The sequence below is a fragment of the Zeus faber genome (assembly GCF_960531495.2).
Source record: "Zeus faber genome assembly, chromosome: 2".
NCBI classification, from domain to species: Eukaryota; Metazoa; Chordata; class Actinopteri; order Zeiformes; family Zeidae; genus Zeus; species Zeus faber.
Genome location: NC_137189.1, coordinates 28015261 through 28037830, shown reverse-complemented (window position 1 = coordinate 28037830; position 22570 = coordinate 28015261). Strand labels below are relative to the sequence as shown.

At 40.0% G+C, this 22570-nt stretch overlaps 1 protein-coding gene across 1 annotated transcript; it reads left to right on the top strand.

Moving 5' to 3' along the window:
* The first annotated feature begins 12755 nt into the window (after positions 1-12755).
* On the top strand, positions 12756-21601 carry pcid2 (PCI domain containing 2). The gene is made up of 14 exons (XM_080022249.1): positions 12756-12971; positions 14695-14784; positions 15528-15601; positions 15949-16041; positions 16148-16177; positions 16586-16640; positions 16923-17026; positions 17204-17279; positions 18779-18920; positions 19426-19526; positions 20363-20436; positions 20582-20707; positions 20796-20919; positions 21425-21601. Exons 1-14 carry the CDS (start codon positions 12936-12938, stop codon positions 21512-21514), a joined length of 1215 nt encoding a protein of 404 aa, XP_079878375.1. The 5' UTR covers positions 12756-12935; the 3' UTR covers positions 21515-21601.
* Positions 21602-22570: the final 969 nt, after the last annotated feature.

The window sequence follows — 22570 nt, the reverse complement described above, 5'->3', positions numbered from 1 at the left end:
ACACAGAGCTGGAGTGAGGGAGGGAGACAAGAGAGACAAGAGGGAGATGAAGAGAGAGGGGAGAGAGGGAGACATGGTAAAATGTATAATTCGATGTTAAAACATCACAGTTATTAATCTATCCATCTATCCATCTATTCATCTCTCTCTCTCTCTCTCTCTCTCTCGCTCTCTCTCTCCCTCCCTCCCTAACCAAGTATATTTATTCTTTATCTCATCACCCTATCTCCCTCTCTCTTCCTCCCTCCATCTCTCCATGACAGGTGGTAGTTGTGGATTATGACCGGGGTTATGACTCCGTACCAGGAAATAAACATCCCATAATAAACACACACACACACACACATACATGCAGCGTTAAGCCCTGGCTGCGTTGGATGTGGATTTTATCAAAACATTTCTACTTCTGCCTCTGTTCTGCCACATTAATATGAATATAAATATAATATAAATATATATAATATAATATCAATGACATAAATTTAAACTAAATATATGTTCAATAATAATAATAATAATAAACTTTATTAATATATGACCTTTCAAAATAAAGTTTTAGAGTGCTTCACAAGGAATAAAATATAAAATGTGGACAACAATAATAAAAAACATATAAAGCAGTTTAAAGGTTATACAACACTGGGAAGGAAATATAGGAGCATTGGCGCTATATATGAGAAAGAGTATAAGTAAAATAAAACATTCAATAAAAATGTTTTATATAATTATTTAATGTTTTGCATATGTTTTAAAAAGTGGCTTAAAAGGTGAAAGTGAAATCACAGCACAAGCCCTGAGAAAGCACACGTATAAAAAGATGTGTTTAAGAGAGATTCAAAAGAGGATAAGGAGCTCACCGGTCTGTTCTCCGCAGGGAGGTTGTTCCAGAGAGTGGGGGCCCTAACAGAAGTGGCCCGGCCACCCTTGGTCCTCAGCCAAGATTGTGGAATGGCCAGCAGAGCCTTGGCAGAGGACCTCAGGTTGCGACCGTGCACAAGGCACTAACCCTAAAGTTTACCAGAAGCCAATGAATAGAAGCTAAAATTGGAGTAACGCGCTCTCTTTTCTTGGTTTTGGTGAGGAGTCTGGCTGCTGCATTTTGGACAAGCTGTAATTTTATGTAGACTCTATTGGCTCAGACATGTGTAGAGAGAGTTACAACAGTCCAAACGAGAGGAAATAAAAGCGTGTATGACAGTTAAAGATTTCTCCTGGATAAAATTGAACTGATCCTGGAGAGTCTCCTGAATTGAAAAAAAGGCTTTGACATGCTTGTTGAAGCTGAGGTGGTTATCAAAGTTGACACCGAGATTTTTTTGCAGTTTTGGCCTATGTTTTGGGACAGAGAGCCCAGATGTTTTGACGTATGACCCCTGGGTCACACCTGAAGCGACATGTCAGAGTCACAAAAGCGGCACGGCAACGCTTCAGATACGTTGCCATTTGAATCGAAGTGGAAGGTCACACTGAGCAGACGTGTCAGCATCGTGAAAGCGGCACGACGCGAGGCTCCTAAACCCCTCACATTTTTTCGGACTCAGCTCTACCTTTCCATGCGCAAAGCGTTAACTGGAGCGGAGATTCCCATAGAGGTCCATTCAAAACATGTATTTGGTGAAAATATTAAGTTACCAAGCCTAGTATGCACCAACTACACACACACACACACACACACACACACACACACACACATATACACACACACACACACACACACACACACACACACACACACACACAGACACAGACATATATCTATATATCTCGCTGATGTGCGGTTCATACATTTTCTCCCACAACAAATTAAACCTCACTTATTTAAATAAAATATTATCATTCCAGCAGGATAACAAATAACAGGCCCACGAATAGACTTGAGATTTTACTTGGGAAGTAGTCTCATAAACTAGTGGTCTGGTATACCGTACCCGTTGGCAACACTAAGGACAGTAGAAGTGAACGGTCTCCTTGCTGCTTGGAGTCACTACGCGTAATCTCTAGTCAAACTGACTTGTCAAGCAATAGATTGTTGTCGTAGAAAAATCTGTCAATTCATTTACAAGGTATTATAGAGCTTTTAATATGTTTTATCAAATGTCGCAGAATGTCTAGCCAAGATGGACCCGGATGAAGTTGACAAAACATAAAATGGCGCAACGTATTCGTGTTGCTGACGTGATGCTGACGGGGTCCCTTCTGGTATGGCCCGGGGGTAAGGATTAGCTGTTCCAGGGTCAGTAATAATTTACCTCAGCTTTATGAATTTTTAGAAGCAGAAATTCTGGGCCATCTAGCTTTTAAGGTCGAGGATGCAGTCCATGAGTGTGTTAATTTGATAAAAATCATTGGGGTTAAAAGAGAGGTACAATTGAGTGTCATCCACATAGGAATGGAAGCTCACATTATGCCTGTGGATGACATGCCCCAGGGGTAACATGTAGAGAGAGAGCAGTAATGGTCCAACGACAGAACCCTGAGGTACCCCGCAGGTCATCTTCACAGAGGATGACCGTGACTTGCCTATGGCTACACAAAAAAAAATCTATCTTGTAAATACGAATAAAACCATTTTAAAACCGAACCGGAGATGCCAACACAGTGTTGGAGACGTTTCAATAAAATAGAATGATCAACAGTGTCGAATGCAGCACTTAGATCTTGCAGAACTAAAACTGAAGATTTGCCCTAAATCCCGACTGAAATGTCTCAAATAGTCAGTTTCTGTTTAAGAAAGCAGTCAGTTGTTCAGCCACAACTAACTGTAAAACCTTGGAGAGAGAAGGCAGTTTGGAAATTGGTCTAACGTTTTCCAGGGAGTTAGCGTCTAAAGAGAGTTATTTCAGGAGGGTTGAACAATTGCATTCTTAAAATAAACAGGAACATCACCAGACAATAGAGATATGTTAATTATGGAGAGAATAAATGGGCTGACAGATCCATATACTTCTATTAGAAATTGCACATGCGGGATGTCAATATGTAAAATAATGTAAAAAATTATGTAATTCTAAATAATCATTCTGTCATAATAAATTTGAAATATGACATAAAACATTAAGATTTCTAAATCATAATGAATGTATTTAAAGATGAATAATATATAATAAAGAAATTATAATATATATAATACAGTATATCCTGTTATAATAATAAATTATCATAAAATATAATGAATATAATGAATATAAAAGTAATGAAGTTAAATATTTGTTTTATGTTGAAATATAATAAATAATAAATAAACAAATAATAAAACAAAAAATTACAACAACAACAACAACATAATAAATATAGCTGCAGGAAACAATACACAGGGTCCAGGATAGTCGGACCTTCGTTAAAGTTCTATGAACGAGTGTGCTTTGTGCCTGCAGGAGCTCATTTGTTCCAGCCTGGTTACAGTGTAATTTTATGATCAGGTGGTGTTTGTGGCTGTGGGTGGGTTTTCTATAGCGCAACTAACGGCTGTTATTATTCTGAAGTAAGGTTACATTATTATGGCTGAAATTGTGAATTCAAATCACATATACAATAAATACATATTCCTTGTATTATGTCATTGCTTGTCGTTATTGTTACCAGTAATTCTAATTCAGGAAGTTTGTATACATTGTTATCCATGGAATGTCTTTTAATTCTCACAGTGATGTTATAGAATCTGGTGCATGGCAGTTGTCCTCAGAAGGGATATATTTATGATGTATGTGTATGTATATATATTTATCTATGATTTATGATGTTTAATACACTGCGCTTTATTGAATCCAATTGTCTTCTGGTAAAACTTACTTACTTACTTACTGGTAAAAAACTGAATTTCTTCTAAACACAATAAAGGTTGATAGTAATTAAATAATACCTGTCACTTTGTATGGTTAAGAGTTAGTATCTTATATTGCTTTTGTTAAAGTCCAACCACGACTATATCTGTGTGTCACTACACTGCAGTATTATCACGTGGTTTATGTACTCCGTCTACTTGCGCATGCGCACTGTGCGTGGCGCCATCTTGGTGAGGTGGCAATTGTTGATCACAAAGTTCTTCCATGAACTGGAAGAACAACACCATGTTGGAACAGCCCCAAATACACATCTTATTCAGTTTGTCTATTGGTTCGTTGGATCCATGACATCTACAAAGTTCTGAGATGAGTGAGATCTGCACGTGCCGCTATCATGGTGATGCCCGATTGTTTCCGACGAATCACTAGACTGCAATGCTGTCATGTGACCTCTGTGCACTATCATTTACACATGCGCGCACGCTGCTGTGCTGATAAAAAATACAGTTTTTAACTAATTATTACACAATAATGGACCGATCTGGATCAAACTTGGACAACAGCATGTTGGGACTGCCCCAATACATATTTTATTCATCTTGTCTGTGAGTGCGGCGGATCCATGACATCCATAGACTACTGACGTCAGCTTTTCATTAACAAAAGCAATAGGGGGGGGTGCCCCGGTGGCTCACCAGGTAGAAAGTATCATATATAAGGTGGAATCCTTACTGCAGCCGCCTGGGTTCAATTCTGGCACAAGGCCATTTGCTGCATGTTATCCCTCTCTCTGCCCCCTGCCCTCCCTGCATTGTCTCTATCAAATAAAGCATGAAAATGCCCCAAAAAAATATATCTTATAAAAGCAATAATAAATGTTTTAGAGGCAAACACACAACAACACACTTCAACAGTCATGTGATTTAACATTTTTAACACACTTCTGGCTAACTGCGGTTAGTGATTATTGATCAGAAAATTATAATCTAATACTATTAATATAATATTATAATTTAACAACTTTTTTTCTAATCATATTTGTCAAAAATATTGATAGACTATTTTATAAAATAATTATGATGTTACACACATACACACAGATATTGCTCTTACCGTACATGGAGTCGTTCCAAACCAGCGCTAATCTACACACTGCAATACGTGCACACAAACACACACACGCACACACACACACACACACACACACACACACACACACCACACATACACCCCTTTTCGCTCACTGGCCGTGTGACCTTGACACGACAGAGGAAATCAATTAAACACAATCACACCAAAACAGAGGGATGAACCATAGACAGGGAGGGTGAGAGGGAGAGAGAAAGAGAGATTTTATTCCATGATCTCAATTTGTGTGGGGGGGGGGGTAGAGAGTGAGGAAGGTAGGATAGAGGGAGGGAGGGAGATGGCAGACACACAGTGGTATTTTATCCCATGATCTCAATGATGGGGGGGGGGGGGGGTGTAGACAGACCGGCATTTTATCCCATGATCTCAGTGAGAGAGCAAGGGAGAGAGGAGAGGGGGGGTATGAGACTGAGAGGGAGGGGGAGGGAGGGAGAGAGGAGCAAGAGGGAGGAAGGGAGAGAGAGGAGAGAGAGGGAGGGAGAGGGTAGAGAGAGGAGATAGAGAGGGAGAGCGTGAAAGATATTGTAGACTAGTATTTCCTCCCATGATCTCAATGAAAGAAAGGGACGGAGGTAGGGAGATGAAGGTAGGATGGATGGAGAGAGGGATGGAGAAAGAGATAGGGATGGTTCAAGACACATTGTGATATTTAATCCCATGATCTTAATGAGCGACAGAGAAGGAGCGAGGGAGAGAGAAAGTAAGAGAAGGAGGGGAAAGGAGAGAGAGAAAGAGGAAGAAGGGTGGGTGGCTGACAGACAATAAAGAGAGAGACATATATTGGACATCTCACAGAAAGAAAGAGATCTCTCATCCTTCCATCCATCATCCATCAATCCATTCATTCATCAACTCATCCATCTATCCCACCATTCATCTAACCATCCTCCCATCCATCCCCCCCTCCCTACATCATCTATCCATCTATCTATCTATCTATCTATCTATCTATCTATCTATCTATCTATCTATCTATCTATTCATCCATTTCTACCTCCATCAGATTAGGTCTACTTTAACGACAGCTCCAGTTTTTCCCATGTCTCTTCCTTCTGAATCTCAGCACATGAAAGACATTCTGGGTAATAATTACAACAATGTCTTCCTGTCACTGTCATCATAAACCATGCCGTACCATGCACGTGCATTTAGCAGCATGGATGTGTTCGTTCGTGCACACCGTGATCCGGTCCATGCGTCAGGGCTCAGCGCTCTAATCTGACCCCAGTGCAGATTAGAGGGATTAGCGTTGTCCGAACAGCAGGATTCGGTGTAAGGCACCAATATGCAGAGTGCAGCCACAACTTCTCTCCCTCTGATATGAATCCATATCTGGATCCATTAAGCACTCATAAATAGTGGGTTGTTATATAATTGCTGATATAATAAAGACCGTCAATAGCTGTAAATGTTTTTCTATCTATCTATCTATCTATCTATCTATCTATCTATCTATCCTAATCTGTCATTTTTGGATTATTGTTATTATTGGGGGTCCAGCCTGCAGGGCTCGAGGAAGAACACTCCTCCGTCAAGCCAGCACTCTCCGTCCGTGGGGAACTACCAATCCGGTTCCTTCGGGCAGATTTTTTCGGTCCCCTCTCCTCTGCTGCCGCCACGGATGCGGACCTGATGGAAGGCATGGGCGTGCGCACGTCAGGAGCAGACGGTGGAACCGATGGTTCCTGCTATGCCCTCCCTCGACCTCTACTGACCGACCCCTTGTGAGGTCTGCACTCTGGTGTCCTCCGACACCCACTACATCATGAACGTTGTGGTATTCCAGCAGCAGTGGATAGGCATCCCACGCCTCGAGGAGTCGCTGGTACACTATTTCCTTCCAACCTCAATGGAATCTTGGACATCCAAGAAACCACTGTTGCCACCAGCGAAGGATGAGTTCACGGCCTTGCTGGCCAATAGGATTAATAAGATGTATCTCTTAAGATATCTTATCAACCCAGCAGTGGTGGCAACGTCCAATAAAGCAACTCTGGCCACCAGCATCAAAGCGATGACGGCCTCCACGGTAATGGAAGTCCCCGAGGCCTGAACATGACGATGCGCGAGTCAGAAAAGACAGCTCCGCTCAACGTCCCTATCTTGGAGGTGGGACTCTTTGGCACCGCTTTAGCCGAAAACACTGAGCGCCTCAAGAGGAAGGAGGAGGAAAAACAACAGCTCTCCCTGCACCTGCCGCTCGCAGGAAGGAGTAAGAGTCTTGTTCTGCTGATGGTCAGGGCTTTTCCCTCTCTGCTTCTCTTCCGCACGCTGTGTATACATATCCAGGTGGGCCACTCGGTGATGGCACTGACTATCATGAAGCTGCTCCGGCTGTTGGCGGTAGCCCCAGGGTGGTGCCATTGTTCCTCTTACACATGCGCAATATCAAGCGATGGTTGGAGCACTCCACTTGGACCCGGTACACCACTAATTACGGGTTATGGTGGTACCATGGTCCCTCAGCAAGGATCTGGCCCTTTGGAAAAGTCTACTTTTAGGCACAGGTCTTCACGGACGCCTCCCTGACGAGATGGGGCAGGACTTGACACGGTCAGGCAGTAGGGGGCGTATGGTATGAATATTTACTGCCAGCTTTGGCTGATGGCAGTGAACTGAACTCACGTGAAGCCACAAAATCCTAAAATACTATCCACTCCACTCTAATTATGGAGGATGCATCCATCATTTTGTGGCCTTGGCTAACTTGGAATGGCCCACATATCCCAGCATGTATTTCAACAACAACACCACAATAAAGGGAAACCCAGCCAACCAAGTTCATCCTTCCCAAGAACAAACCTTAATTCCTTCATTTTAGATAGCACAAGAACCAATGGATAATCAATTAACTTTCTGTGGCGGACCAAGGGGGCATGGTCAAGCCGCCGCTGCAGACAGCGGCGCCATCCCGGGGCTGCTCAGCTGCTGCAGATCGGGCGAATCAACAGAGGGACTCTGCTGATTCGTCCGATCCCAAACACAGGAAATAATAAATGTTTGGTTGTCCCCGCAGTGAGGATCAGCATGCTTGCGGGACATCTGGGACTGGGTGAGTCAAGCCCGACACACAAGCCGCCAGACAAGACAGAGTGGGAGCTCACTAAAGCGCTGAAGCACATGGACTATTTTCATATTGGCCTGCGAGCCCATGAGTTACCATTTTGGCCCACGAGCCACATTTTTATTGCTTGGTCACAAAGACTGAGCAACAAATACACGCCAACTGGCGCTGTTTCGCCTTCGCCTGCCTCCTCTTCCTCATTCCCTGGCCCTGCACCAAAACACACCTCCACACTTTCTGTCAGGAGGCGGAGCTTAAGTCAAGGTGCCAAGTGCTCAAACACACTCACTAAAGAGATACAATGAAGGGAACCCAACCGACCAAATTTATCCTTCACAAGGGCAAACCTTAATTGCTTGATACCTAATTATTTGGGTCCATTCTACCAGAACTTGGTGTCAAAGAACAAACCCCCTCAGCATATATTTGTGTTCAAGGTCTGGAGGCGAAGCTCACCTCCAGGTGTCCGGTGCTCAAACACACTCATACAATCCCGGAGCAGCGCTGCAAAGTGAAACCCAACTCACCAAGTTTGTCCTTCCCAACAGCAAACCTTAATAAATGAATTGTTGATGGTATAAGAACAAGGGTTTGGACCTGTGCTACCAGAACTTGGTATTGATGCACAACCCAACTAGCTTATACTGTAGGTTTAGCTTTATAGGTCTGGAGGCAGAGCTTACCTCCAAGTGCCTGGTGATCAAACACACTCGTAAATCCCCGAAGCAGTCTCCGCGGACCCTCAGGCACTGTTGGCATGGTGATGCCCCTGGGTAAAGACAATTCCCTGGGCAGGTTCAGAACCCTGGGCAAGCTGGGCATGGTCAACCCCCTGGGAAGACTTGGGAAGGTCACCCCCCTGGGCAGGCTGGGTATGTTTATCGTCCTGGGGAGGTTGGGTCTTGGGAGTCTTGGAAGCGTTCCTGGCATTTTCACAGCAGACTGTGGAGCTCCGGTCACAACAGGAGAGGATGTATCTGAGGAGGAGGAGGATCTGAACATGAAGGACAGATGCAGCAGCAAAGAGAAGAGAGAAAGAGAGAGAGAGAGAGAGAGAGAGAGAGAGACTTCTGAGAGAGAGACCCTCTGTGGAGGGTTTGAGGTATTTGGCTCTGTTCACCTCCCTCCTCCTTATTTACCACATTCTTCTAACACTTAGTGACTTAATAGCCTCACAGCCTCTTGTTCTCTCTCTCTCTCTCCCTCCCTCTCCATTCTCTCCCTGTCCCTCTCCTCCTCTCTCCCTCTCTTCAGGCCTTACCTTCTTGGTCCCGTAGCCGTTGTTGTGTAGTTGGGACAAGACTCCCAGTCTGGAATCCCAGTGTTTATGTAACACCTGCTGTGCTCATTGAAAACACTCGTACTCTGCGGTGCAGTTAGCTTCTAATCAATAACTGATTGATCGGTCGCCTCTGACACAACACATTCTGCCGCTCTGTCGTCACTCTTGGAGCAAGGCACTAAGACTGCGTTAAGGGTTAGGGGGTCTATTACCTGGGTAGCATGGGTGGTAGCCTATGTCAATTTGATCCAAACACTCTTCGAAAAATATTTAAGAATGTTACAAATACAAGCTATGTATGCTGAGCCGTTTACTGGCTGGTAGATCACTATGACTCTGTGTTTTATAATAAAGTAGCTATGCCAATTGATATAGGAATTAAGAAATCACTGTTCAATATTAATGATGCTTGTTTATTAACTATTTCTGGTAGTACATGTGATATTTTCAAACAGGGGTCCTGATATGTAATTCTTGATTCACACCCAAGAAGCAGGGGCTGCATGACTATGCCTCACCGAGGAATTCTGTAGCTTACTACAACAACATTGAATCTGTCTGTTGTAATTTCTGGAGTAGTAATGATTCATTCTGCCAAACTATAATTGCTAATTGCAACCTCCAGACTACAGGCGGATGTTATTGACACACAACGATGACAACAAGTAAGTAAATACTGCAAAGCGTCCAATAGTAAAAACATAAAGACATGGATTCCACCCCACAGAATTGAAAGATAAACATCATAATTCAAGTGTTGTGCCAGAAACTGTGACAAAGACGTGCGACAATATAAGAAGTCACTCACTTACTGTCACTACCGAAAATGTTTTAGACAATGAAGAAATGCAGAATAAACATCAAAGTAAAGCTACTGAAATTAAATACAGTGTGTTATGAAGAACCACAACAACCAAATGATAATTTGAGAACAAATTCATAAATGTGTTAATACTTACAATATTGCTGACAGCACTGAAGATGAAACTAATTTAAATTCAACTGAGGTAATTTTAGTCAATGAATCTGACAGTACAAACTTACAATTCCTGCCTTTGACAATATATAAGCAAAAGAGACTTTGTTTAAAATGTAACATCTGTCATTCAAATAACAATTTTAGAATAGATAAAGTTATAGTTATGAGTGACCCTTGTGAAACAAAATTCAGTGTGGCCGATGGTAACTCCCTCTTTAGGGCTGAGATAAGACATAGAATTTGCAGAGAACTAAACTGACATGAAACTGCCAGTGGGGGAACTGTTAGAAATAGTGGACATAATAGTATCTAATAGTTTGAAAAACAAACATGGATGCATCAAGTGTGGGGGGAGTCATGAAAGTTTCAACACTGACCACGACAACCACACTTGCCAAGGTTGTAATAGATTCCAACTCAAGGGTAAATACAACTGCAACATTAGTGGCACTCTGGAAATTACAAATGATGCAGTGCAACCTAACCTGGATGTTACAGTAACTATTACAATGTCTGTCATACACCGTTTCTTGGTAAAATACACAATTTCCAACTTAATGACAGACATTTCAGCCACCCAACGACAATTTGTTACAGGTAGCTACTTCCGAGTCACCTACACCAACAACAATATGGTGCCCGATATTACCAAGTTAGAGAAAATGGTAAAAAAGTAAAATGAAAGTGAATCATTTCTTTATTTACCTTTGTTAAGATGGTTTCGTTTTTGTAATACATACATTATATTAAAAATGTCAAAAACCTCGTTATAAAAATGTGCTTCCCAAACATTGCCTTTTTTTGTTAAACGACTAAATATAACACAATGTTTATAAACACTGTTTTATTTGACAACTTAGTACAAGTTGTCTATTTTCTTTTTCTTTTTATATTTTTTATTTCTTCTTAATATTTCCATTTTAATAATATACAGCTGTTATTTGTCTTGTAATCTTTAGAAATACTGTGATATTAAGTTGGATTATTTTGTCCAATTTTTTAATAAAACAATTATTTGACCTGTCTTGTCATTTCTTGTTCAAATTTCCAAATGCAATCTATTTTACAAAATATAAACACAATAACAGCTGTTTGCTCAGTTCACAGCAGATTCAAGATTCAAGAGGTTATTTGTCACATACATATACAAACGGTCATACATATATATGCAGTGAAATGTCATGACACCTGATGATTACGCACAATAAGCTCTAAAGTTACTCATAATTGTTATTTATAACTGACCTATCTGAGATTTTCTGTCGTAAAAATTGTCATTGAAATGGGAACATTTCATATGTGTTGTCGTCCAAGTTTGATTCACACCAATCTACATTTGTATCAAGAAATATAAATAAAACTTAACAAACTCAGTGAAAATTTAAGAAAACTGTCATTATATTGAGAACACAGTCACTTTATAACATATGAACCAATGCTATATAAATCCACGGTTTGTCCCTGAGTGGTTGTAAAACTCAAGAAATTTTAACTCGTGCTACAATGCACGGAATCCAGAGAAATGTATTACGTATCTTAAACTGGACCCTGTGTATTGCAGCTCGAGACAGACCGCTTGAGTCGGGGTGTGTTTAAAGGAAACCCAGAAAACTGTAGCTCGCGCTGTTTTACCAAACCCCCGAAACTACAATCTTTCAAAGAAGATGTCACACCGCAGGATGTTCTAAGACCTTTGGAGGAACCGGCCCTTTTCTTTTTTGTCCACAACTCGTCATCCGATCGTTATTGTTAAAACACCGTTCTTGAGGGATATTTAATCTGAACGCCAGAAGAGCAACAAAAACTGTAACATGTATCTAAAACAACTTAACTGGACCCTGTGCATTGCCGCCTGCAGCTATATTTATTATAATAATAATAATAATAATAATAATAATAATAATAATAATAATAATAATAATAATTATTATTATTATTATTATTATTATTATTATTATTATTATTATTATTATTATGTCTTTTTTTTTATTACAGTATTTAAAAAAACATGGAATATTGATTAACGTTACCACAATTAACAATCGCATTAAACATGAAAAACAAAAATGAAATATTTATCGGAAAAAAATCTCATCGGGACGTTTGCTGTGAAAAGTGGTACCGGACGTGACGGTCGCGACCCGGAAGTGTTTTTCATACCCGCGGTGTGCGGCTTTCAAACCCTTCCTAATCCATTGTAGCACATTGTATGCGTGAAAAGACCATATTGACGGTAGTATTATGAATATATTTTGTTTTATTTGTGACTTGAAGTTAATGTCTTGTGTGTGAGATCAGTGGAATTATATATTAGTCGGGTTGAAATAGACAGTTTAGAAGTCTTTGACGAAGAGCTGCAGCTTTTTTTTTACTCGTCCTGTTAGTAGAGCCATAGTTTCAATGTTTTGAGTTTACTTTTTAATTTTAATTAATAACTATTATTGGTAATAGTAGTAGTATTAGTAATAGTGTTATTGTTATAAGTATTATTATTGATATTATTAAACAATAAAATAAAATAGCGCGCTCCGCCTCAATTAAATATGAGATATTTGAGAGTTTGTCCACGAGAGGATTATTTAGGATTTAGTTGTGTTCTTAGTTCCACATCACCGTAACCCTGGATGAACGACCTGCTGCCGACTCATCTGGACGTGGACGTGGACCTCCAGGGCCGACATGGCTCACATCACCATAAACCAGTATCTGCAGCAGGTACCACGCTTAAAGGACATTCACTCATGTATGTGTCGTCAGTGCTGGCTCTATTATGCTATAAAAGCTGTTATAAGCTAGTTGGAACATAGCAATAATTATTTTTTATAATTTAGACCCCATATACCTACCCCTACATACCATAACGATCATTTATCCTGTGCATAGCATAACATTTTGTATATTCTGTATATTTGTACATGTTATGTTATGTTTTAAGCTATTTGGAAAAATTAGGCTATTTTTTATTTCATTTCATTTCTTCATGTCTTTATTTTTTATGATAATGCCCTGGCGTAAAAAACTGATTCTGATTCAAAACACACAAAAATATTTGGCTTACGGGTGAAATTTTTGGAAAATGTAAAAAGTTCACGCTACAATGATATTATATCATGAAAGTAGGGCTTTCATGATATAATGAAAGTAGAAGCATGCAATGGAGATTTCCTCATCTCAAACAATTGATTGAAACAAAAGCCAACAACAGGGGTGGGTATACCACAACAAAGAATGTCTCAATAACTTGTCATGTGCCCTTGAGCATCAATTACAGCTTGACAACCACGTCTCATGCTGTTCACAAGTCGACTCATTGTCTGCTGAGGCCTGGCCCCCCACTCTTCTTGAAGGGCGGCCCTCAGGTCATTGAGGTTCTGGGGTACAGAGTTACGAGCCTCTACACGGCGACTCAGCTGATCCCATAGGTTTTCTGTGGGATTCAGGTCTGGAGAAAGTGCAGGCCACTATATTTGAGGTACTCCAGTCTCCAGCAGCCGTTCCCTAATGATGCGACCTCAATGAGCTGGAGCATTGTCGTCCATGAAGATGAACTTAGGCCTGTGTTGTTCATGCAGGGGCACAATGACTGGATTAATGATGTTATTCAGGTAGTATGGGCTTGTCACTGTACCATTCACAAAGTGTAGGGCAGTTCTGTATTGACTAGACACACCTGCCCACACTGTAACACCACCACCACCAAAGGCTCGTCTGGTGACAACAGTGGCTGATGTGTAGCGCCCTCCTTGACGTCTCCAACATCGTTAGCGGCCATCATTTCTGCTCAACGTGAATCGACATTCATTAGATAAGAGCACTGAGGCCACTGGTCCCTCGTTAAGCGAGGATTCCAGTTTTTAATCACTTACCTTCTATGTGACTTGAATAAAACTGTTCTAATAACGGTTCATAGAATAATCTAGTTCGTAACCTGCCCTGTTTTCGACAAAATACTTTCCTCTCTCTACCAAATATATAGTACTTAGATTTAGAACTACCAGCAAAACCTTGTCCACAACTCAGTCTTTACATTTAGAATTTGTCTTACAATGTCTTGCAAACAATGTCTTACAAATAATTCTGATAAATTATTGTTGTTGTCAATTTTATACCTTTTATAATAGAAGCAGAAAATAAAACTTGTGATAACACATTTCTACCTTTATTGGAATTGAAGATTGGAAAAGTTTGAAAATAGAAATGTGAGCAGACAGGTTAATTTTCGTCAACATAACTGATGGAAACTCAGGTCATTCACATTCAATTTATTGTGACGTTCCTAAAGTTGGCTTCAAGTTCCTCTTCGTATCGTAATGATTGTGGAATCTTAACGATTTTACAAAAAGATCGCAATCTGCTCAAATAATTGCAATCTGGCGATTTTGTGATATTTGTTACAGCTGTTCGTTTTTTTTTTTTGTTTTTTTTTTCTTCATTCCAGGTGTATGAGGCGATCGACAACCACGAGGGATCGTTCTGTGCCGAGCTGCTCTCCTTTAAACACCCCCACGTCGCAAACCCCCGTCTGCAGGTAGAGCCCACAGGAACAGCTGGGCGATATATCATTGTTTTATGGATATTGAATTATGAGACTAGATATTGTCTGGGATACTAGTTACTGTGATTGTAGTCAATATAGTATTAATATTACGATAATGCTTATGGTCTGTACTGGTGTGCCCCAAACATTGGTGCTTGAGACCAGATATTGGTCTCATATCACTATAATATCTATATTAAAACAATATATTGATATATTTGATACGATATTGATATAATATTGTTAGTCTCATATCACAGTCTCATCACAATATCGGTGTTGTGATATGAGACTAGATATTGCCTGGGATTCTGGTTATCATGATATGAACTTCATCTGAACTTTGTGTGTGTGTGTGTGTGTGTGTGTGTGTGTGTGTGTGTGTGTGTGTGTGTGTGTGTGTGTGTGTGTGTGTGTGTGTGTGTGTGTGTGTGTGTGTGTGTGTGTGTGTGTGTGTGTTAAGGAGCGTTACTGTAAACTGAGAACCAAAATCCCAGACAATATCTGGTCTCATGTTATCAATATCAATATTATGTTGATATCTTGCCTCATATCACAATATCCATATAATATCAATTGTGATATCGATTAAATATCGATATCGTGATATATTGTTACATCTTACTGATGTTGATTCTGCGATATTTCTTATGGATAACTATCTTATGGAAGCACCAATAGTCCTCCCCCAAAATATGGTCCAATTACCGGTTGTTCTTCGGGGTGTTTTCCAGTTGGCCAGTCCCGAGGAGAAATGCCAGCAGGTCCTGGAGCCTCCTTATGACGAGATGGTGGCAGCTCACCTCAGGTTAGACTCTGGTACCCTCTGCTGGCTCGTGCTGCAATTGTTGACTATCACGCAATGCACTGCAGTTCAATTAATACAGTGGGATTTTATGGTTATAATTTTAAAGTATAAAAACAGAACAAACATTGCAAAACGCTGTAAAAACACTGTATTACAAAATCCACTTATAATATTACTATATTACAAATCATTGTATTAGACTATTACTGCATGACAAAGTACTTTATTACAAATTACACTATTACTGCTGTTATCTTGAGAATTGTAATTTGGAAAATAAAGAATCGAGAACACTGTACAATGAATTATAAAAAGGTCAAATTATTTAAACTTTTGTGTGTGTGCAGGTGCACCTATGCAGTGGCCAATCACGACTTTGTGGAAGCCTACAAGTTCCAAACCCTTGTGGTCCAATATCCTTTTAGTTTTTACAAATCTAAGTATTTTCCTCCACTGTTATTATGTATTTAGTATTGATTGCTTGGTTGGTTGATTGATGTGTACTTGGTGGGTGGTTTGTCTTTAACCCGCCACATCGTTCCTGAGGGCATTCCAAGCTCATAAAGAGGAGAACTGGTAAGCTGTTGAATAATAATAATAATAATGATAATAATAATACAATTAGTTATTGTTATAATACTACTAATAATAGTAATTTATTTTTATATGAGAGTTTAATAAAACAAGTATTATTGTTAATAATAATACTAATAATAATTATTAATACATAATTATTATCATAATAGTTGTATTTGTCTAATTTAAAAATGAAATACTTTGACAACAATTAAATGAGTACTTGTACTCAGTACTTGTTTACCCTTTTGCAAGTTATTGCAAAATCTGGACATTATTATTACTAACAGTGAAATGTCTCACATTTAGGCAAATTATTACTAAATATTTACATTACATAATAAAAAATGTTGAATTGATATATATGTAGTGGCAAGTTATTACAAACTGGTTGTGTGCTTTTTTCAGGGCGCTTCCTGTGATGTTTGCCGTCACCTTGGACCTCCGAATATTCGCCAACAACGTAAGAACTTTAACACTGGACTTCTAATTGCATTTAAGGTGTTTCTGAGGCCCGTTCTTATGACAACTGCTGTCTCACGGTGACTTCTGACCTGTGGTGACCTCTGACCTGTGGTGCTCTGTGGTGACCTCTGACCATGTGGTGTGATGGATGGTCACCTGTGACCTGTGGTGACTGCTGACCTGTGGTGATGTTGACCTGTGGTGGCCTCTGGCCTGTGGTGACCCCTGATTACCTCTGACCTGTGGGGATTTCTGACCCCTGGTGACCTCTGACCCCCAGGCGGAGCAGCAGCACCAGAAGAGGAGTAAAGGTCAGCCTGGGGAGATGCTGGAGAAAGCAGCAGAGCAGCTGATGAGCTGCTTCAGAGTGTGCGCCAGCGACAAGTCAGTGCACGTGCACACACACACACACACACACACTGGATCACATGTTACACCAATTAATACTTAAACGCAAATAACACTGAACTACAAATGTGGTTCCTCTCTCTCCTCCCCTCGGTTCTCTCGCCTCTCTTCCACTCCTCTTCTTTCCCTCCTTTCGCTCTCGCTCTCCTCCAGTCGTGCAGGTATTGATGACTCTAAAAAGTGGGGGATGCTGTTTTTGATCAACCAGCTTTTTAAGATCTACTTTAAGGTAAAACGTATATTTAATTTGTTAAAGTCCCTGTAAAGCAAAAATAAATGTGTTCTGTGTTTGTCACCCCACAGAAAAATGTGTTATTAACCACACAGGCAAATTGGAATGGTTAAAAAAAATTAAAGTATATAAATTAGGTTTCAAAATTGTGAATAAACAAAAGGCAATTCCTTCTGCTCTAAGACAGAGTTTTGTTTGGGATGCGGTTTATCCAGTCATGTTCAGCAAAGCAAAGCAGTATTTCACCTATCAATGGTATGAGAGTAACCCAATTATTTTTTTATCCAATGAACAGCAAGCTACTTTCTATCACTATAGCGCTGATGTGGTGTAAGCATGCTACCTGCAGCATGGCTCATAAATGGCCACGCAGCTTATGAAACCTGGCAAAGATACGGCCTGAGCTGAGAAAGGATTCAAGGACAAATGGTGCTGGGCATGGATAGAGGAAACTGGGGAACACCGTTTGGCACTTGGTGCCACAAATGAAGGGAGCAGGACACTTGTTTCTGCACGGTGTGTTCCATGAAGCTATTGTACGGCAATAACGAAAAGAAAGTGCTCATTAGTCTCATTAGTGCTCATTAGATCGCTGTGCGATCCAAAAATATGTGTGTGCACGTTCATTGCAGTACCTGATGTTATTCTTCACAATTGCTCAGCCACTGATCAATCTGTAAAAAGCTATCCGAAGACAGAAATGTCCTTGAAAAAACTGTCCGTTTTAAATCAACATGCCAGCTATTTAAATACCCATGGCATTGCCCCAGAGTTCAGGCAATGTTTACCTGAGAAGCTCAAAAAAAGGAATGTTTTCACTGAATGCTGATGAAGCTACTAGCCTGAGCATGGGCAAAGTTCTCAATGTCCTCATTGGCTTTTATGATGATGATCCGGTGATCTGTCCCAAGTTTCAACACATCTAGCAACCAGGACAGTAAATATTGCCAGTGCATCAGCCCTTGTGCTGGAGCAAAAAGATATCCTGGAGTCTTAACAGTCTTGACTGGAAATAAGTCATCAGTATTCGGAAGCGGGGGCTTCTTCATCTCAGAATACAGTTAATGCCTTCAAAAGGAGGGGCTTGGATCAGTTGCAGGACTTTGTTAACAATCCCATCTCAATTTCACTAGTTTACCGGTCCTTTAAGGACATAAATGTTACTGTATTTATATCATTCTTCATTATTTATTTTCTAATATTTAATTATGTTTTTTTCCGAAGGAAGCACTTCAAAGTTGCTTATTGTTAACGTGTCACTTTAAAGTTACAGTATTGCAATATTGTATACCGTTTTAATTCAGTATGCAAAGCACATACTGTTGTAGGGAAATAAATCTGTGCATTTCTTCACCCCCCCCCCCCACATTTCCAGCAATGACTTTCTAACATGTATAATGTGTTTCGAAACAAATCACTGAATTCACTTTACAGGGACTTTGGTCAATTAGTCAAGTTATAATACAAAGTTTAATTTCATGTTGTGTGTTCCTCAGATCAATAAGCTGCACCTGTGCAAGCCGCTGATCAGAGCCATCGACAGCTCCAACCTGAAGAATGACTACAGCATGGCCCAGCGTGTCACCTACAAGTATTACGTGGGCCGCAAGGCCATGTTCGACAGCGACTTCAAGCCAGGTAGTCCCTGGATCATGTCCAGGTCTGACCAGGTCCACTGTTTAGACCAGATCCAGTTATATCAATCCAGAATAGGGATGTGACAGTACGAAATTTCACATTGCAGTACGGTATCTACCAAAATACCGCAGTATTAATTTTCCCCTTTACTTTCTGTGTAATAAATTCATAAATAGTTGATATTGACTAGAAAAACACACGGTAAAGCCTCTGACGCGGTGCAGCACGGGAAGGTGCTTGTCTTTCAAATTCACAGGAGAGGCAAAATAAGCGACATACAGTATACATCAAAATCTGACTTATTTGCAAAATTAAAGATGTAAACTTTAATTTACCTCAACTTATGTTACCGCCGCACAGTAGCAGATGGTTAAATGCTGTAATAATTCATACAATGAGTAATTTCCGGAAGCTCCGTTCCGTCATCTTCTTTCTGCTCTCATTTTCCCCCTCTCCACTCATTCATTCTCTCTCTCTCTCTCTCTCTCTCTCGCTCTCTCTCTAGCGGAGGAGTGCCTCTCCTTCTCCTTTGAGCACTGCCATCGTTCCAGTCAGAAGAACAAGAGGCTGATTCTCATCTACCTGCTTCCTGTCAAGATGCTGCTGGTCACTGACGCTTCTATATAGAGCTACACTTATTACCTCTTACCTATATAAAGTTTTACATACATTACCTCTATATAGTCACACATCCACAGTACCTCTATATAAGTACACACACCCTCTATATAGTTTCACACCTACATTATCTGTATGTATGCGTAAGACACCCCAAAATAACCCTTATATGAAGTTACAAACACCTACATTACCTCTAAGGATTTACACACCTACCACACCTTTATAACATAGATGCAAATGCACCTGGCGAAATAAAACCGATTCTGATTTATGGACTTACACACACCTACATTACCTGTTATAGTTACACACACTACATTACCCCAATATGGAGGTATACACCTACATTACCTCCATGTAGTTACATCTCTACATTACCTCTGTCAAGACTTAACCACCTTCATTACCTCTATATAGTTTCACACACATACATGCCCACTGCTCCTAGATACGTCAGTTACAAGGATGGGTAAAATGCAGAGAAATGCTTTTTGTTGCCTCACTCACCTCGTTGCCTCACTCTGTACAATGACAATTAGTTCACACAGCTATATTGCCTCTATTGTATACCAAGTAACAAGCACCTACATTACCTCTATATGGAGTTACACACACATTACTTCCATATACACACACTTACTCACCTACTCTACCTCTATATAGAGTTAAACACTCCTGAGTTACTGCTATACATATGTAGTTACACACCTAAATTGCCTCTACATGGAGTTAAACACATAATAATAATTAATAATAATAATAATAATAATAATAATAGTTGTGTATATGTAATGCAATGTGTCCTTGATGTGATGGGACAGGGCCACATGCCGACCCACCAGCTCCTCAGGAAGTACGACCTGGTGCAGTTTGCTGACATCACCAAGGCTGTCAGGTGAGATGAGAAATAATATACTATATTAATATAATAATACTATATTATATATATAATATACTATAATATAATATATTTAATGTCTTAGATGATATTGTGACTCTAATGTGCCTTTGTGTTGTGAATTCCTGCACTTCCTGTCCAGCGAGGGCAACTTCCTGCTGCTGAACGAGGCTCTTGCCAAGCATGAGACCTTCTTCATCCGCTACGGTATCTTCCTCATCCTGGAGAAGCTCAAGATCATCACCTACCGCAACCTCTTCAAGAAAGTGTGAGTTTTTTTGTCCCGCCGCCTACGTGCACTTTTAGGAGGCTGTGATGACGTGCTAATTTGAGCATAAATGCTACTGGAATACCAGGTATCACCTGCTGCGTACTCACCAGCTCCCCCTGGAGGCCTTCCTCGTCGCTCTGAGGATGATGAAGGTAGACGAATTGGACTTGGATGAAGTGCAGTGTATCCTGGCCAACCTCATCTACATGGTGAGTACCGTTTGAATTCCACGAGTTCTCTACAATATTATTATTATATTATCTTATTATTTTATTTATATATATATATATATATATATATAGATCGATATAGATATAGATAGATAGATATAGGTGTGTGTGTGTGTGTGTTTTTTTGGGGTTTTTTTTTGCTGGTTATTATATAGCACTTCCTGTTAACAAGGCTGGGTTGCTCGGTTATGGTGAAAATGCCATTAAATGCAATTTGATCTAGAGTATTTAAAGTTCTGTTCTCAGTAATCAAATCATATAACTCAGTAACACTGTGCACTGATTTTTGAATGGAAAAATATTTATTTGGGGTCAAATTTGCGTATATTTACAAATTGTGATTAATCGCAAATGTCATGCGCTTAATTGCGATTCATTATTTTAATCATTTGACAGCCCTAGCAGAAACCAAAGAGTTTTATTCTGACTAAATACGAAACATGAAGAAATAAGAATAAACAAGCTCTCTCTCCCCCTCCCCCAGGGCCATATTAAAGGTTACATTTCCCATCAGCACCAGAAGCTCGTGGTCAGTAAACAGAATCCCTTCCCCCCGCTCTCCTCTGTGTCCTGATTTCAAATACCGACACGCCCTCCTGCTGTCCTCCGGGTCCTAAACTACATTACCCACAATCCTCCTCACTCTCCTCCGTGTCCTGTAATTGTGATTTTTTTTTTTTTTTTTTTTTTAATTATTATTTTTATTTTTTTCAAATTTTTAATGCAGCAACTATGGAATAAAGTAAATAATGTTCCCAACAGTGTTGTAACTGATTTGTCAGAATTGAACCTCTTTTAATGCTTTAATGTTTTATTAGGAATGTGGAAAGTGAGAATTGATTAGATTAGCAGAACAGTCTGAAGTTCAGAAAACTGCATTACTTTTCCTTGCTCCAGCCCCATGCTACACCATGCTCCTTAAAGACAATATTTACAAATATTACTGTCATACCAGAACCAAAATCTCAGACATTATCTCGTCTCATATCATGTTATCGATGTAACAATATAAAAACTGTACTTTAGGTCTGATATCATACTTGAAATTAACCTACTGTTCAACGTGATTCTGAGCAATGATATCTAGAGGCAGATTTGGTGATTTATCCTTATTTTTTGATCATTGGGAGTTTACCAGCACGATCTGCATTGGAATCTTTTAAATTGATCCATTATGGATCAGTAAGGGTTAATGTGCAGCCAGTGGGCTTATTACACGGATACTTACTGAATAAAATAAGTTTGTAAATGAAATTAGTATGCCAAAGTATTTACTGTTATTAAGTTTAAATTGTATCCTCATTCATCTCTTCAAGTCTTCATTGTAGTTTCTATGTAGTGTCACCAGATAGTGCCACTAGTAAGCATTAGCATGTGGACCACTATTGCCCAATCAAGATAGAGTAGTCCACAGAGCTGTGGAATTATGCCATGCAATAGAGCAATCTTGACCATGTTCTATGGTGCTGGTTGAAGTTATTCAAACTGGATCAATGTAACAGATTCTGATGCCAATCACTCCCAATCATGAAATATAAGGTTCAAAAAATGCTCGTGTGACCCTGACAGAATACTGGGGTGTGTTGGGGGCAGGTCAGTGTACTGTCTGATCTGGAAGGTTATTTGGTGT